The sequence below is a fragment of the Anabrus simplex genome, chromosome 8, assembly GCF_040414725.1.
Source record: "Anabrus simplex isolate iqAnaSimp1 chromosome 8, ASM4041472v1, whole genome shotgun sequence".
Lineage (NCBI taxonomy): Eukaryota > Metazoa > Arthropoda > Insecta > Orthoptera > Tettigoniidae > Anabrus > Anabrus simplex.
The window spans coordinates 8,463,417-8,476,581 of NC_090272.1; the positions used below are offsets into that span (position 1 = coordinate 8,463,417).

Consider the following 13,165-nt stretch of genomic DNA (forward strand, 5'->3'; position numbering starts at 1 on the left):
AGACAAGGGACTTAGTTCTGTTCCAAAATAGGGCGCGTTGAGAAGCCAAGCTATAAATACAAGACGTGGCATCTTCCACGAGCATGAGGACATTGAGATAAATCAAACGCTGAAGAAGTAGGGTACACTTTAATAAAACGGCGATGCTTCTGCAAGGACACAATGACCAACTTGTACAATATCACACATGTAAACTGTTCTGAATACCACATCCGTTAACAACACCCCGTATCCGTACGCTGCATGAAGTAATCACAAGGGAGAAAGTACGTACTATACGCGCACTTTTTCTTGAGCCCGATTTTTACGGGGTGAGGAGCAAGGAGGGAGTGCTGGGAGTTCAGGTTATACTGCCAACTGGATGGAAATGAAATCTGAATTGAATCGATAATATGATCGATCGATATGAATTTTCTAAACATTTATTATCTTACGTCAACAATTGTGTCACGCATACATTATTTAACATTATATAACATTTCTCAGTGCGAATCTTGTTACTAGCATGAATTATATAGTTTGGCTTTACTGTGTAAACAACAACAGTACTAGTTTGCAAAGTGTACGCCAGGTGTCGCACAGCGATGAATAAGCGATTCATAGTTCGTGTTTCAAAGGTTGCCGATATGGATGTCGAAGATAACCGAGGTCTACCGATTCAGCATTAGGGAGCTCCGGGCTCAAGAAAAAGTGCGCGTATAGTACAAGGCTAAACAATGACATGGACTGTGTTACTGGAAGAAATATGAAGAACAAATTATACCCACTATCCCGTTCGAAATGTCAAGTAAGCAACATGAGGAGGTGGATAAAAAAAAGAAAGCCATATACGAGAAATATAATCTAAGGACAATCACAGTCACTGGTCCCTTCTTTGGGCCCATAGGTACGAATGCACTATATTTTGTTGATTGGAAGAATTGCTAAGACCCTACACGACTTCATCGTGATCACACTTACCACTTTGTTGCTTCCCTTAGACCTCATATCCCAGTGGGTGCGGACAGTAGAATACGTCGACGGTATCCCCTGCCTGTCGTAAAAAGCGACTAAAGAGGTTTTTGTACTTTGGGGACTTGAGTCCCCTAGCTTAGTCCCGCATTGTTTCAACTTACTTGTGCCCGTCTCCTCACTTACTATCTGACATCCCGTATCCTTTTTTCGGACCTCATAGGTTTTCGACGCCCTTCTCGCGATTCCCTTCCTTTTAACGGTATCTTCGTTCTTAGAAGTGTCGGACCCCTTCCATTTTACATCTGATTAGTGTTATAGAGGATTTTGTACTCACTTTTAGATATCAGTTAGTTATATTTATGAACTGAAACCGGTGTTTGAGCCACATGGTTCAATAAAAGGGCAACGGTCCTCCTTTAATGCTAAACCCGAGAGCATCTACAAAATAAAGGGACTGTCCCTTCCCTTTCCTTTACTCCTAAATCTCTCTCCATTTTTTCACTTTTTTAGTTGTACTTCCTCTTAGAACAACATTCGAAACCACTGCTGAGTTAAAAGCAGAACGTGATTCAAAAGCTTGGGGTAGTGACCATGATCCTCCAAGCCGAATCTTATGCCAGTTCCATCATTCCTAGTCAAGACTCATTCTCTTGCATTCCTAGTGGATCAAATGAGTTGCGTACGTGCGTAGGGTAAAATGGGTGAGGCTGACACAAGGGGCTAATGGGCAAGATGGCCGCTATACATAGGCCTTATGGGGCAAACTCTGGGGAGTGGCGCTAGATTGGTTTCACAGAACTAATGGTGACAGTTCGGCTGCCATCTCCATCTTACCAGCTGCCCTTCCCTACACCAGCCTACTACGGTCAATGTTCCTTATTTCGTAAACAGTGTGTCCTAAAGCAAAGCAGACATGTTTGTACCCCTACAAGTACATGAGACACTATCAGCTAATTTTAGCTGAAGACTATTGCAAAAGAAAATGTCAAAAGTTGAAAAGCAAACAACTCCAAAGGTAAAATTAATTTTATTTCCTGTATGAACTACAAGATGATAACTTATGCAAACAGATTCAAATGATATGTTTTCGATCCAATTTATCAACTTTTTTGTCCGACCATTTGTTTCGTTGCTAAGGGCCTAAATACTTCTTATATTTCTATATATTTCTTACGACAGAACTGAGATTGCTTTTTCCCTTTCCTGCACGAGTTACAAGCATATAACTTATGTGAACAAACCCAAGTGGTATGTTTACTATCCAATTAATCAGTTTTCATGTTAGTCTGATAATATTTTCGTTGGTAGGGCCTAAATGTATTCTATGCATTTCTTATGGCTGAGTTAACACGGCTTATTTTCTTCTCATTCCGAGGTACAAGCTCATGCACACAGATTAAAGTGGTATGTTTCCAATTCAATTTATTCAATTTATGCTAAAGTCAGGAACACTCTATTTCTCACTTTAACTGTAGAGCTTATAGATTTGAACTCTAAAGATTGCTATTAGCTGGCAATTTTTACATCACATCGATTAAATCTTCGTGTACATAACCGGAAACAGTTCGCGCTACTAGCGTAAACAAAGAGAGAGATGCCGGCAATATTTCCGAGACATATAACTGGAACATAATCTTTTAAGAAATAATACTTACCTGTAGCACGATGCAGCTGTTACATTGCTCGTATAGGACTAAGGATGTGCGTTAAGTTCTAGTACGTATATATAGTTCCTCAGGCGCTCACAAATTGTAAATTAGAACTATTCGTCTAATAGGACTTAAACTGGGGGAGCTGACGTTGGGGTATAGCGTTTACGTTTCACTATTATTTAGAGTGTCTCTCCTCCTTTTTCAATGCTTCAGCTTGCCTCTACAGCTAGAGTCGATACCCTAAGGAGTGTCGGGATAGGATATATAGAGGTGATAGCTAATTCCCTTTTGTTTGTATTTATTTGCGCCTGCAAAGTTGGTGAGCGTATGAAGGAGAAGCCTTCGTGCCAGTAGAGTAGAACGCAACTTTCTGAGTCAGAGAAGTCACAACATAATTTAAATACACTCGCTGTAAAGCTAATAACCGTACGATACAATCCAAGAAACTCATAAGCCTCAGCAGGATGAAAATCGAACCAAGTAGACATTACCACAGAATTTTCCAGCAGAGTTCATTATGCGTAAGAAGTAATACTTTGGGACAGACACAGGAGGTAATGCCGTGGTAAGTACATGGATATCTGGATGAAACAGGAAAAGAATAAAGCTTTTTTCTAGGACAACCAAAGGGCAACAATAATATGTATTTTGAAAATACTTTTTAGAAAATTTAGGCCTACAACAATTTGTTCTAAAAGAAAATTTACAACATTTTCTGTTTATATATTGCTTGAAAACAGTTTTTCACGACACGCAAGACCAACACGTTCGGAGGTTAGAAAGGGCCTCGATCTATGTAGGGGCGGTAGAATAATTCACGCGGTAAGAGGCGACTAAAATGGACCCCATGGATCTTAACTTCAGAACGTGGGTTGGCGACCATGGGGCCTTTAGCTGAGTCCTGATATTGCTTCCATTTAGTTGTGCTAGGCTCCTCGCTTTCATCTGTCATATGTATCCTCTTTTGGTCAAATCTTGTTCTCTTCCGACCCCGACGGTAATACGTATGGAGGCCTAGGGAGTCATTTTCACACCCTTCGTGGCTTTTATCTTTCATTGGCCGATATCTTCATTTTTCGAAGTGTCGGATCCCTCCATTTGTTCTCTCTGATTAGTGTTGTGTAGAGAATGGTTGCCTAGTTGTACTTCCTCTTAAAACAATAATCACCACCACGATCTTTACCACAAGATACGGAAGGAGGACTTAGATGAGGTTAGGATGAGGGTGAGAATGTAGGAAGTGGTTTAGTGTGCTGTACCTTCGAGAGAGGTGAGGTCTCACTTCGAAGAGCTATTACTCAATAATGCCTGCTGTAAAATAGTGCGTGACCTCCTGAGGCAGCCCATTCGAGTTGTCGCCCGTCTGCGAGAGTGCGCCTTTACCTAAGGTGGAACATAATATTGAAGTTGGTTCAAAACCAGTCAGAGCGTGATGAAGTAAGCTATGTAGGTTGCGACCCACGCATGCAAACAGCTATGTACCGACGCAGCATCAGGCTTGAAGCGTTGACCTCCCATCTCCTCTCTAACTGCACCTCTACCCCTCCACATGGGTATAGTAAAGTCGCAGTGAGCTCGCCGTATTCTGTAAAGAGGAAGTCAGCTCACGGACAACACTATCTTTGCACCGGTCTGTTTTCAGACCAATACGGAAGTGAAAGCTGGGTGCATCCCAGGCACTTTATTCACATGTTATAAGTAACAGACATGAAAGGGGTGAGAATGATCGCTGGTACAAACAGGTGGGAACAATGGCAAGGAGGGTGTTCGGAGTAAGGATTAGAGGCTAAGTTGGAAATGAACTCTATGGTTTCGGAGGTGGGACCATGGAGGAGGATGGAGATTAACAGACTCGACCATAGAGGGCAAGAGAAGTAGAGGGAAACCAAGACAACGATGTTTAGACTCAGTTGCTAATGATTTCAAAGTAAGGGACCTGAGGCCGAGCTAGCTACAAATATAGTGTTGTGGTGGCGTTTAGTAGATTTACAGAGGCTTTCAAACTGAACGCTGAAAGACATAACAGTCTATAATGAAGTTGTATGAAGTATGTACCTCTGTATTATTATTATTATTATATCCACCTAGTGGCAGACGTCAAGTCTGTATGGTCTGACACCGTAGTTAGCCGCTATCAGTCCCTATGTTGTATGCTAGGGTAAGAGAGGCTGTGGTATACACTTTCTAATCATTTCATTGCGAGCCAAAAGCCTGGGTTCACTTCCAAACCTTCCCACATTGTTCATAAGGAGTGCGGGCACGTAACACTGTTGATGGTCGGATGGAGACGTAAAGCTTCGAGCAGACCTCTTTTTATTATTCGACAGAAGCAGGCTATGCCCATCCCTTACCTCGTTATCATCGTCGTGATATCACACACAGACGCGCAAATTGCCCATGACCGTCAAACAGACCAACCGAACATGCCCTCGGACACTCCCGGCGCTAAAAAAACTATGCACGAAATAAATAAATCAATTAACAAATAAATACATAAATAAAACTATAATTTCCTATTATTTCTCAATTTTTAGAGCCAGCATGAAGTGAATACGATTATTCTACAGCCGGACGACCTATCAGATGGAAGTATACATAGTAGGTACTGTGGTGGTATTCAAGAGGAATGCAGACACCCAGCCTCGCCCGCCACTATGAGCGATGTAACCGGACACGAGTATAACTAAAATAAAATTCAATTATTAATATTAACAGCAGTAAAATCTCCCGACTCTTTGGCCAACTTGTCAGAGTACTCTTTTTGGTCCTCGGATTTTCGCTTCAGCCCTCGGTTTTTAAATCTTAAGTGATAATGATGAAACTCAGACACTATACACGACAATATCATCCATCACACTAAGACTGAAGAAGCTGCTCAGCCTTGTCACATGGTGTGCAATAGTTCAGTACGTGCACATATTAGATGAACAGATCGTCTTCTCTCTGTTTCAGAGCATATTAGCTACATCCGGTCGCTCATCGGGGTGGAACACATCGGCGTGGGCGGAGATTTTGATGGAATCAACAGGTGAGTTATACAGCATTGTGACTTGTCGACAGTGAACTGAATAAAACATTTGGAGTCTTGCTCGTTAAGATTCGCGTTCTATTTTCGATGTTCACCTGCATGCTTTTTCCTCCAAACCCAGCTTGAACTTGAATATGGAACACTATCTAGGTCACAAAATAAAAATAATTATTACAAACCGGCGTAGATGTTATAAGTACGATGATTGTGTATACTGCCCGTACTACGTGCTTTCATACTGATTCGTACATAGAGTTAGTAAATGATTCACTAGAGGTAGCATTGGCGCCACCGTCTACGAGAGAATCATTGTAGCGAGCGGAGCATGTTGAAATCGCAGCTGTTTGGCAAAAAGCTCATTCCGCCGTACTCATCAATGTTAAATCGGGGCCTTTTAAAACTGTGTGGATATACATAAGGTTTAAAATTCTTACATGTAAATATTCTCAGATACTACAGTATAGTTGTGATGCTTCTCTCCAGTAAAACAGAAAGCCAAAAAAGCATGAATACAGGATTAAATGCGTAATAAAAGGGGACGGTGTTCAGGTGCAGTTAAGTACAAAAATCAATTTACTGTTCATATTAAGTCTTCTAACAACATACGTTTAGAAGGAGGGCTCGTATATTTCGCTATTTTTGTGTAAATTACCATGAATTTGGTATAATTCTGCCCAACGACCGAAAATGTCCTCTCTCGTACGAGGCGGATGAGCGAGATTTTAGGCCTAAAAACTTTGGCGAGATTTTGGGGTAAAAGACAAAATATTATCATCGCCGGTTTAGACCCTAGCTTTCTGAGCCCAAGTTGGCAGGTTCGAGCCTGGCTCAGTCCGGTGATACTTGATGGTGCTCGATAAGTCAGCCTCTTGTAACACATAAAAGAACTCCCGTGGGGAAAAAATTCTGACACCTCAGCGTCTCCAAAAACCGTGCAAGTACGTAGTGGGACGTAAAGCCACTTTTATTATTATTATTATTATTATTATTATTATTATTATTATTATTATCGATGTTTTCTAAACATCATTACAAGTGGAAATATGACATTCGGTTGTGGTTTCAGCCTATTATAGAGTTTTTATTTAGCTTTTCCTGAAATGTATGATTTGCTTTAAGATTTTAACTTGTAAAATGATTTCCGTTAATGGAAAGGGAGAGTAGTAAAACATATGATTGAAGAGAATTGAAAAAGTAGTTACAATATTTTTTACAATTTGATTTACATCGCACTGACACATATAGGCCTTACGGCGATGCTGGGTTGGGAAAGGGAAAGAAGCGCCCGTGGACTTAATTAAGGTACAGCCCCAGCATTTGCCTGGTGTGAAAATGGGAAAACACGAAAAATCATCTTCGGGGCTGCCGATAGTGGGGTTTGAACCCACTATTTCCCAAAAGCAAGCTTACAGCTGCGAGGCCCTAACCGCACCTCAAACTCGTTCAGTCTATTATACATTATGCTTGTGTACAGTCCTGTATGACATTTAAACGAATAATAATATTGACGAAAGTAAAGGACTCAGATGTTCACACGGTGTGGCACATCTAGTCTCTACATTGTAAAATGTGGTAAGCTATGAATGGTGACTCCTACACGCATTGTATGAAGGGAAAGCAAAAAACTGTATAGGCCTATATAGAAAATATATTCAATAGTTTTTAATAGGCCTACTATAAATACACACAAAAAGTGAAAAACGGACCACAATTCCAGGCTATCATGCACATCTTTCCTTATTTTCTTTTTTGTACCAATTTGCTTTACGTCGCAACGACATACATAGGTTTACGATGACTATAGGACAGGAAAGGGCTAGGAATGGGAAGAAAAAGACTTTGGCCTTAATTAAGGTACAGCTCCAGCATTTACCTGGTGTGAGAATTGGAAACTATCTTCAGAGCTTCCGACAGTGGGGTTCAAACCCACTATGTCCTGAATGTAAACTGACAGCTACGTGACCTAAAGTCTGCAGCCACTCGCTCGGTATCATGCACATGGTTATTCAGTGAAAGGAAAATGTCATCCCTTATATTTCGTAAAACATTAATTTCAGTCTTCAAGGTAGGATCCAAAGAATCTCATTCAGCCCCACAGGGGAATCAGTCGCGAAGTCAGCCTAAGTAGGCCAATTCACATGACAATGAGTGTCATGCAAAGTATTATTTTATACGTACGAAAATGAATTTCAAGGAAAAATACCTGTGAAATGATATGCTATGGACCTTTATGAACCTCTCTATGTAGCCATAAGCTGCACAGGAGACTGACATTTTCCTTCAAAGAGGTATAAACTTCAATTTATCGGGAAGCTCCATTAGTGATAGTGCCAAACAATCCAGCTTTTGCCAAACAGCGCACTCGTTCAACTTCGCACGCGACTGCAGCGCCAATGCTACCTCTAGTGTATAATATACTAACTCTATGGATTCGTACCTCTGCTTTCAGACAGTTTTTCCGGGGAGCACATTTCTCCAAAACTCGTCACAGTATATGACGTGATTATCGCTCGCGCGTGTCGGCAAAAATATGGAACGCACAACTTTCAATAACGGCCGGAAAGCTGGCTGATTGTACAAATCTCTGCAGTATTGTGAACTGTATTGTACACGAAGTATGTCGATAAGCTTTGAAAATACACTGTCAATGCTGTTAAATATTAAGAAACGTCGAATAACTTCACATTTATTGCCCATTCTTTACGAGAATAATTTGCTGAAAAGTATAAACGGTCGGAGGAATGCCGGATAAAACTGCATTAGGCAGTAGAGGAACTACAAGGGGTAAAAATGAAAGTATCACTAACCTCCCTGACGTCTGAGTGCAGACAGGAGCTGCTATCAGACATCTCAATTAGCCCAATTCTCATTATGGTTTTAAGAAGAAGTACAGCGTGAAGGGCAGGCGTCTCTCAGAATGAAGGTATCAGCGAGTGATAGTAAAGGGCCTCAAAGACATCAAAGTGAAGTATACTATTCCACAGACCGACCGACCGACCGACCGACCGACCGACCGACCGACCGACCGACCGACCGACCGACCGACCGACCGACCGACCGACCGACCGACCAACCAACCAACCAACCAACCAACCAACCAACCAACCAACAAAGACGCGTTTCTTACCATGTTCTCAAATACTATATTACAAATTACTTCCAGACCCATTCACCAACTATCGGTAAACTGCCTAATGCATTTTTACCCGACATTCCTCCGATCGTTTATTCTTTTCAGAAAATTATTCTCGTAAAGAATGGGCAATAAATGTGAAGTCATTCGACGTTTCTTAACTGATTCTTGTTAAGATAAAGCGGTAAAGAGTAGGGTGCTTGACATGTTTTTAACTTTCAGTAAGTTATTCTTGTAAAGAATGGACAATAAATATGAAGAAATACACGTGAAAACTACTAAATATTTTGTACATAATATTACTTTCATGTTTCAGGACTCCTCGCGGACTGGAAGACGTGTCCATGTACCCCGAGTTGTTCGCGGAACTTCTGCGCACAGGACATTGGACTGCTGCAGACCTGAAGCAGGTGGCGGGACTGAACTTGCTCAGAGTCTTCTCCAGGGTAGAGCAGGTGAGTTCTCACTACACTCAATGGGAAGTTCCATGTTCTTTGCATTCATTTCAGAAAAGATAGGGAATGTGCTACGTGAACGTGAGGCCAAATGCAGATCAGTGATGATTGATTGATTGATTGATTGATTGATTGATTGATTGATTGATTGCAAACACAATTTTTGACGTCCTTCCTTTTTTCAGCATTACTTCTATTTCGTTGTCTCTCTCTCAACATCCATGGTATCCCCCACATGTCGTAACATTCGACGGGAAAGTTCTCATCTTGGGATCCTAGTTCGACTTCCCTCTGTGCATTGGGGTGGTATAATAACACGCACGATATTCCCCGCCTGTCGTAAGAGGCAACTGAAAGAGGCTCGATGAGTACGTGGCTTGGTGACGACGGGGCGCTCAGCTAAGCCTTGACATTGCTTCCACTTCCTTATCCCAGGCTCCTAGTTTTCATCTTTCCTATCCACCTTCCCTTGGTCAACTCTTATTCTTCTCCACCCCGATAGTGTCTAGTTTGTCCGACCTAGGAAGTTTTTCATTTTCACGCTCCTTGAGGCTTTTGCCTTTCTCTTGGTGATACCTTTATTCTTCGAAGTGTAGGACATCTTCCATCTCCCTCTTGTCCCTTTGAACTTCCTCTTACAACTAAAATCATCACCACCACCGTTTCTGGGCATAGCTTGTTATTCCGTGTTTTGCATTTACTGTGAGTTTCAGATGCCGCAAAATTGTCTTCCAAGCTCTGAATGACATCTCACGTAATGTAACAATATCGAACATTTTGAACTAGTGGTGGGTGTCGACCTCCTGACCATACGAAGAACGAGTCCATTCTGCGCACCACGTCGTTGGAAGTCGGCCTATACAACAGTCTGCCAGCTCCTCCACCATCAGAAGGAGTAAAGCGGGGCATCAAAATTGACAGATAGGCAGCTTAAATGGCGTAAACTTTGAACGACAGCTCAGGGTAGCATGTCTTATTATTATTATTGGATCAATGCAGTTGAACACTATTTCAAAGTAAGTGTGTGACTATAGGTGTTGTGCCAACAACAGAGGCCGAACCCTAAATGCTGCAGTTTCATGTTACTACTTCAATCAATCAATCAATCAATCAATCAATCAATCAATCAATCAATCAATCAATCAATCAATCAATCAATCAATCAATCAATCAATCAATCAATCAATCAATCAATCAATCAATCAATCAATCAATACTGATCTGCATTTATCGCAGTCGCCCAGGTGGCAGATTCCCCATTTGTTGCTTTCCTAGCCTTTTCCGAAATGAGTTCAAAGAAATTGGAAATTTATTGAACATCTCCCTTGGTAAGTTATTCCAATCCCTAACTCCCCTTCCTATAAATGAATATTTGACCCAGTTTGTCCTCTTGAATTCCAACTTTATATTCAGATTGTGATCTTTCCTACTTTTATAAACGCCATTCAAACTTAATCGTCTACTAATGTCATTCCACGCCATCTCTCCGCTGACAGCTCGGAACATACCACTTAGTCGAGCAGCTCTTCTTCTTTCTCTCAATTCTTCCCAACCCAAACATTGCAAGATTTTTGTAACGCTACTCTTTTGTCGGAAATCACTCAGAACAAATCGAGCTGCCTTTCTTTGGATTTTCCAGTTCTTGAATCAGGTAATCCTGGTGAGGGTCATATACACTGGAACCATACTCTAGTTGGGGTCTTACCAGAGACTTATACGCCCTCTCCTTTACATCCTTACTACAACCCCTAAACACCCTCATAACCATGTGCAGAGATCGGTACCCTTTATTTACAATCCCATTTATGTGATTACCCCAATGAAGATCTTTCCTTATATTAACACCTAGATACTTACAATGATCCCCAAAAGGAACTTTCACCCCATCAACGCAGTAATTAAAACTGAGAGTACTTTTCCTATTTGTGAAACTCACAACCCGACTTTTAACCCCGTTTATCAACATACCATTGCCTGCTGTCCATCTCACAACATTTTCGAGGTCACGTTGCAGTTGCTCACAATCTTGTAACTTATTTATCACTCTATAGAGAATAACATCATCCGCAAAAAGCCTTACCTCCGATTCCACTCCTTTACTCATATCATTTATATATATAAGAAAACATAAAGGTCCGATAACACTGCCCTGAGGAACTCCCCTCTCAACTATTACAGGGTCAGACAAAACTTCACCAACTCTAACTCTCTGAGATCTATTTTCTAGAAATATAGCAACCCATTCAGTCACTCTTTTGTCTAGTCCAATTGCACTCATTTTTGCCAGTAGTCTCCCATGATCCACCTTATCAAATGCTTTAGACAAGTCAATCGCGATACAGTCCATTTGACCTCCAGAATCCAAGATATCTGCTATATCTTGCAGGAATCAAGTTGAGCTTCAGTGGAATAATCTTTCCTAAAACCGAATTGCCTTCTATCGAACCAGTTATTAATTTCACAAACATGTCTAATATAATCAGAAAGAATGCCTTCCCAAAGCTTACATACAATGCATGTCAAACTTACTGGCCTGTAATTTTCAGCTTTATGTCTATCACCCTTTCCTTTATACACAGGGGCTACTATAGCAACTCTCCATTCATCTGGTATAGTTCCTCCGACCAAACAATAATCAAATAAGTACTTCAGTTATGGTACTATATCCCATCCCATTGTCTTTAGTATATCCCCAGAAATCTGATCAATTCCAGCCGCTTTTCTAGTTTTCAACTTTTGTATCTTATTGTAAATGTCATTGTTATCATATGTAAATTTTATTACTTCTTTGGCCTTAGTCTCCTCCTCTATCTCGACATTATCCTTGAAACCAACAATCTTTACATACTGCTGACTGAATACTTCTGCCTTTTGAAGATCTTCACATACACACTCCCCTTGTTCATTAATTATTCCTGGAATGTCCTTCTTGGAACCTGTTTCTGCCTTAAAATACCTATACGTACCTTTCCATTTTTCACTAAAATTTGTATGACTGCCAATTATGCTTGCCATCATGTTATCCTTAGCTGCCTTCTTTGCTAGATTCAATTTTCTAGTAAGTTCCTTCAATTTCTCCTTACTTCCACAGCCATTTCTAACTCTATTTCTTTCCAGTCTGCACCTCCTTCTTAGTCTCTTTATTTCTCTATTATAATAAGGTGGGTCTTTACCATTCCTTAGCACCCTTAAAGGTACAAACCTGTTTTTGCATTCCTCAACAATTCCTTTAAACCCATCCAAGAGTCTGTTTACATTTTTATTTACCGTTTTCCACCGATCATAGTTACTTTTTAGAAACTGCCTCATGCCTGCTTTATCAGCCATATGGTACTGCCTAACAGTCCTACTTTTAAGACCTTCCTTTCTATCACATTTATTTTTAACTACCACAAAAACAGCTTCATGATCACTAATACCATCTATTACTTCAGTTTCCCTATAGAGCTCATCTGGTTTTATCAGCACCACATCCAGGATATTTTTCCCTCTGGTTGGTTCCATCACTTTCTGAATCAGCTGTCCTTCCCATATTAACTTATTTGCCATTTGTTGGTCATGCTTCCTGTCGTTCGCATTTCCTTCCCAATTGACATCTGGCAAATTCAGATCTCCTGCTACAATCACATTTCTTTCCATGTCGTTTCCCACATAGCTGACTATCCTATCAAATAATTCCGAATCCGCATCAGTGCTACCCTTTCCCGATCTGTACACTCCAAATATATCAAGTTGCCTATTATCTTTAGAAATGAGCCTTACACCTAGAATTTCATGTGTCTCATCTTTAACTTTTTCGTAGCTTACAAATTCTTCTTTCACCAGAATGAACACTCCCCCTCCCACCATTCCTATCCTATCTCTACGATACACACTCCAGTGCGGTGAGAAAATTTCTGCATCCATTATATCATTTCTCAGCCATGATTCAACTCCTATTACA

At 40.8% G+C, this 13,165-nt stretch overlaps 1 protein-coding gene across 1 annotated transcript in view; it reads left to right on the forward strand.

Annotated features, from left to right (window-relative positions):
- Positions 1-13,165, forward strand: part of LOC136879105 (dipeptidase 1-like) — a 475,836-nt gene that overhangs the window by 436,524 nt on the left and 26,147 nt on the right. Inside the window, exons 9-10 of the mRNA XM_068228978.1 lie at positions 5,559-5,634; positions 9,084-9,222. Of these exons, the coding sequence (XP_068085079.1) occupies positions 5,559-5,634; positions 9,084-9,222 (215 nt within the window). The remainder of the gene's footprint in view (positions 1-5,558; positions 5,635-9,083; positions 9,223-13,165) is intronic.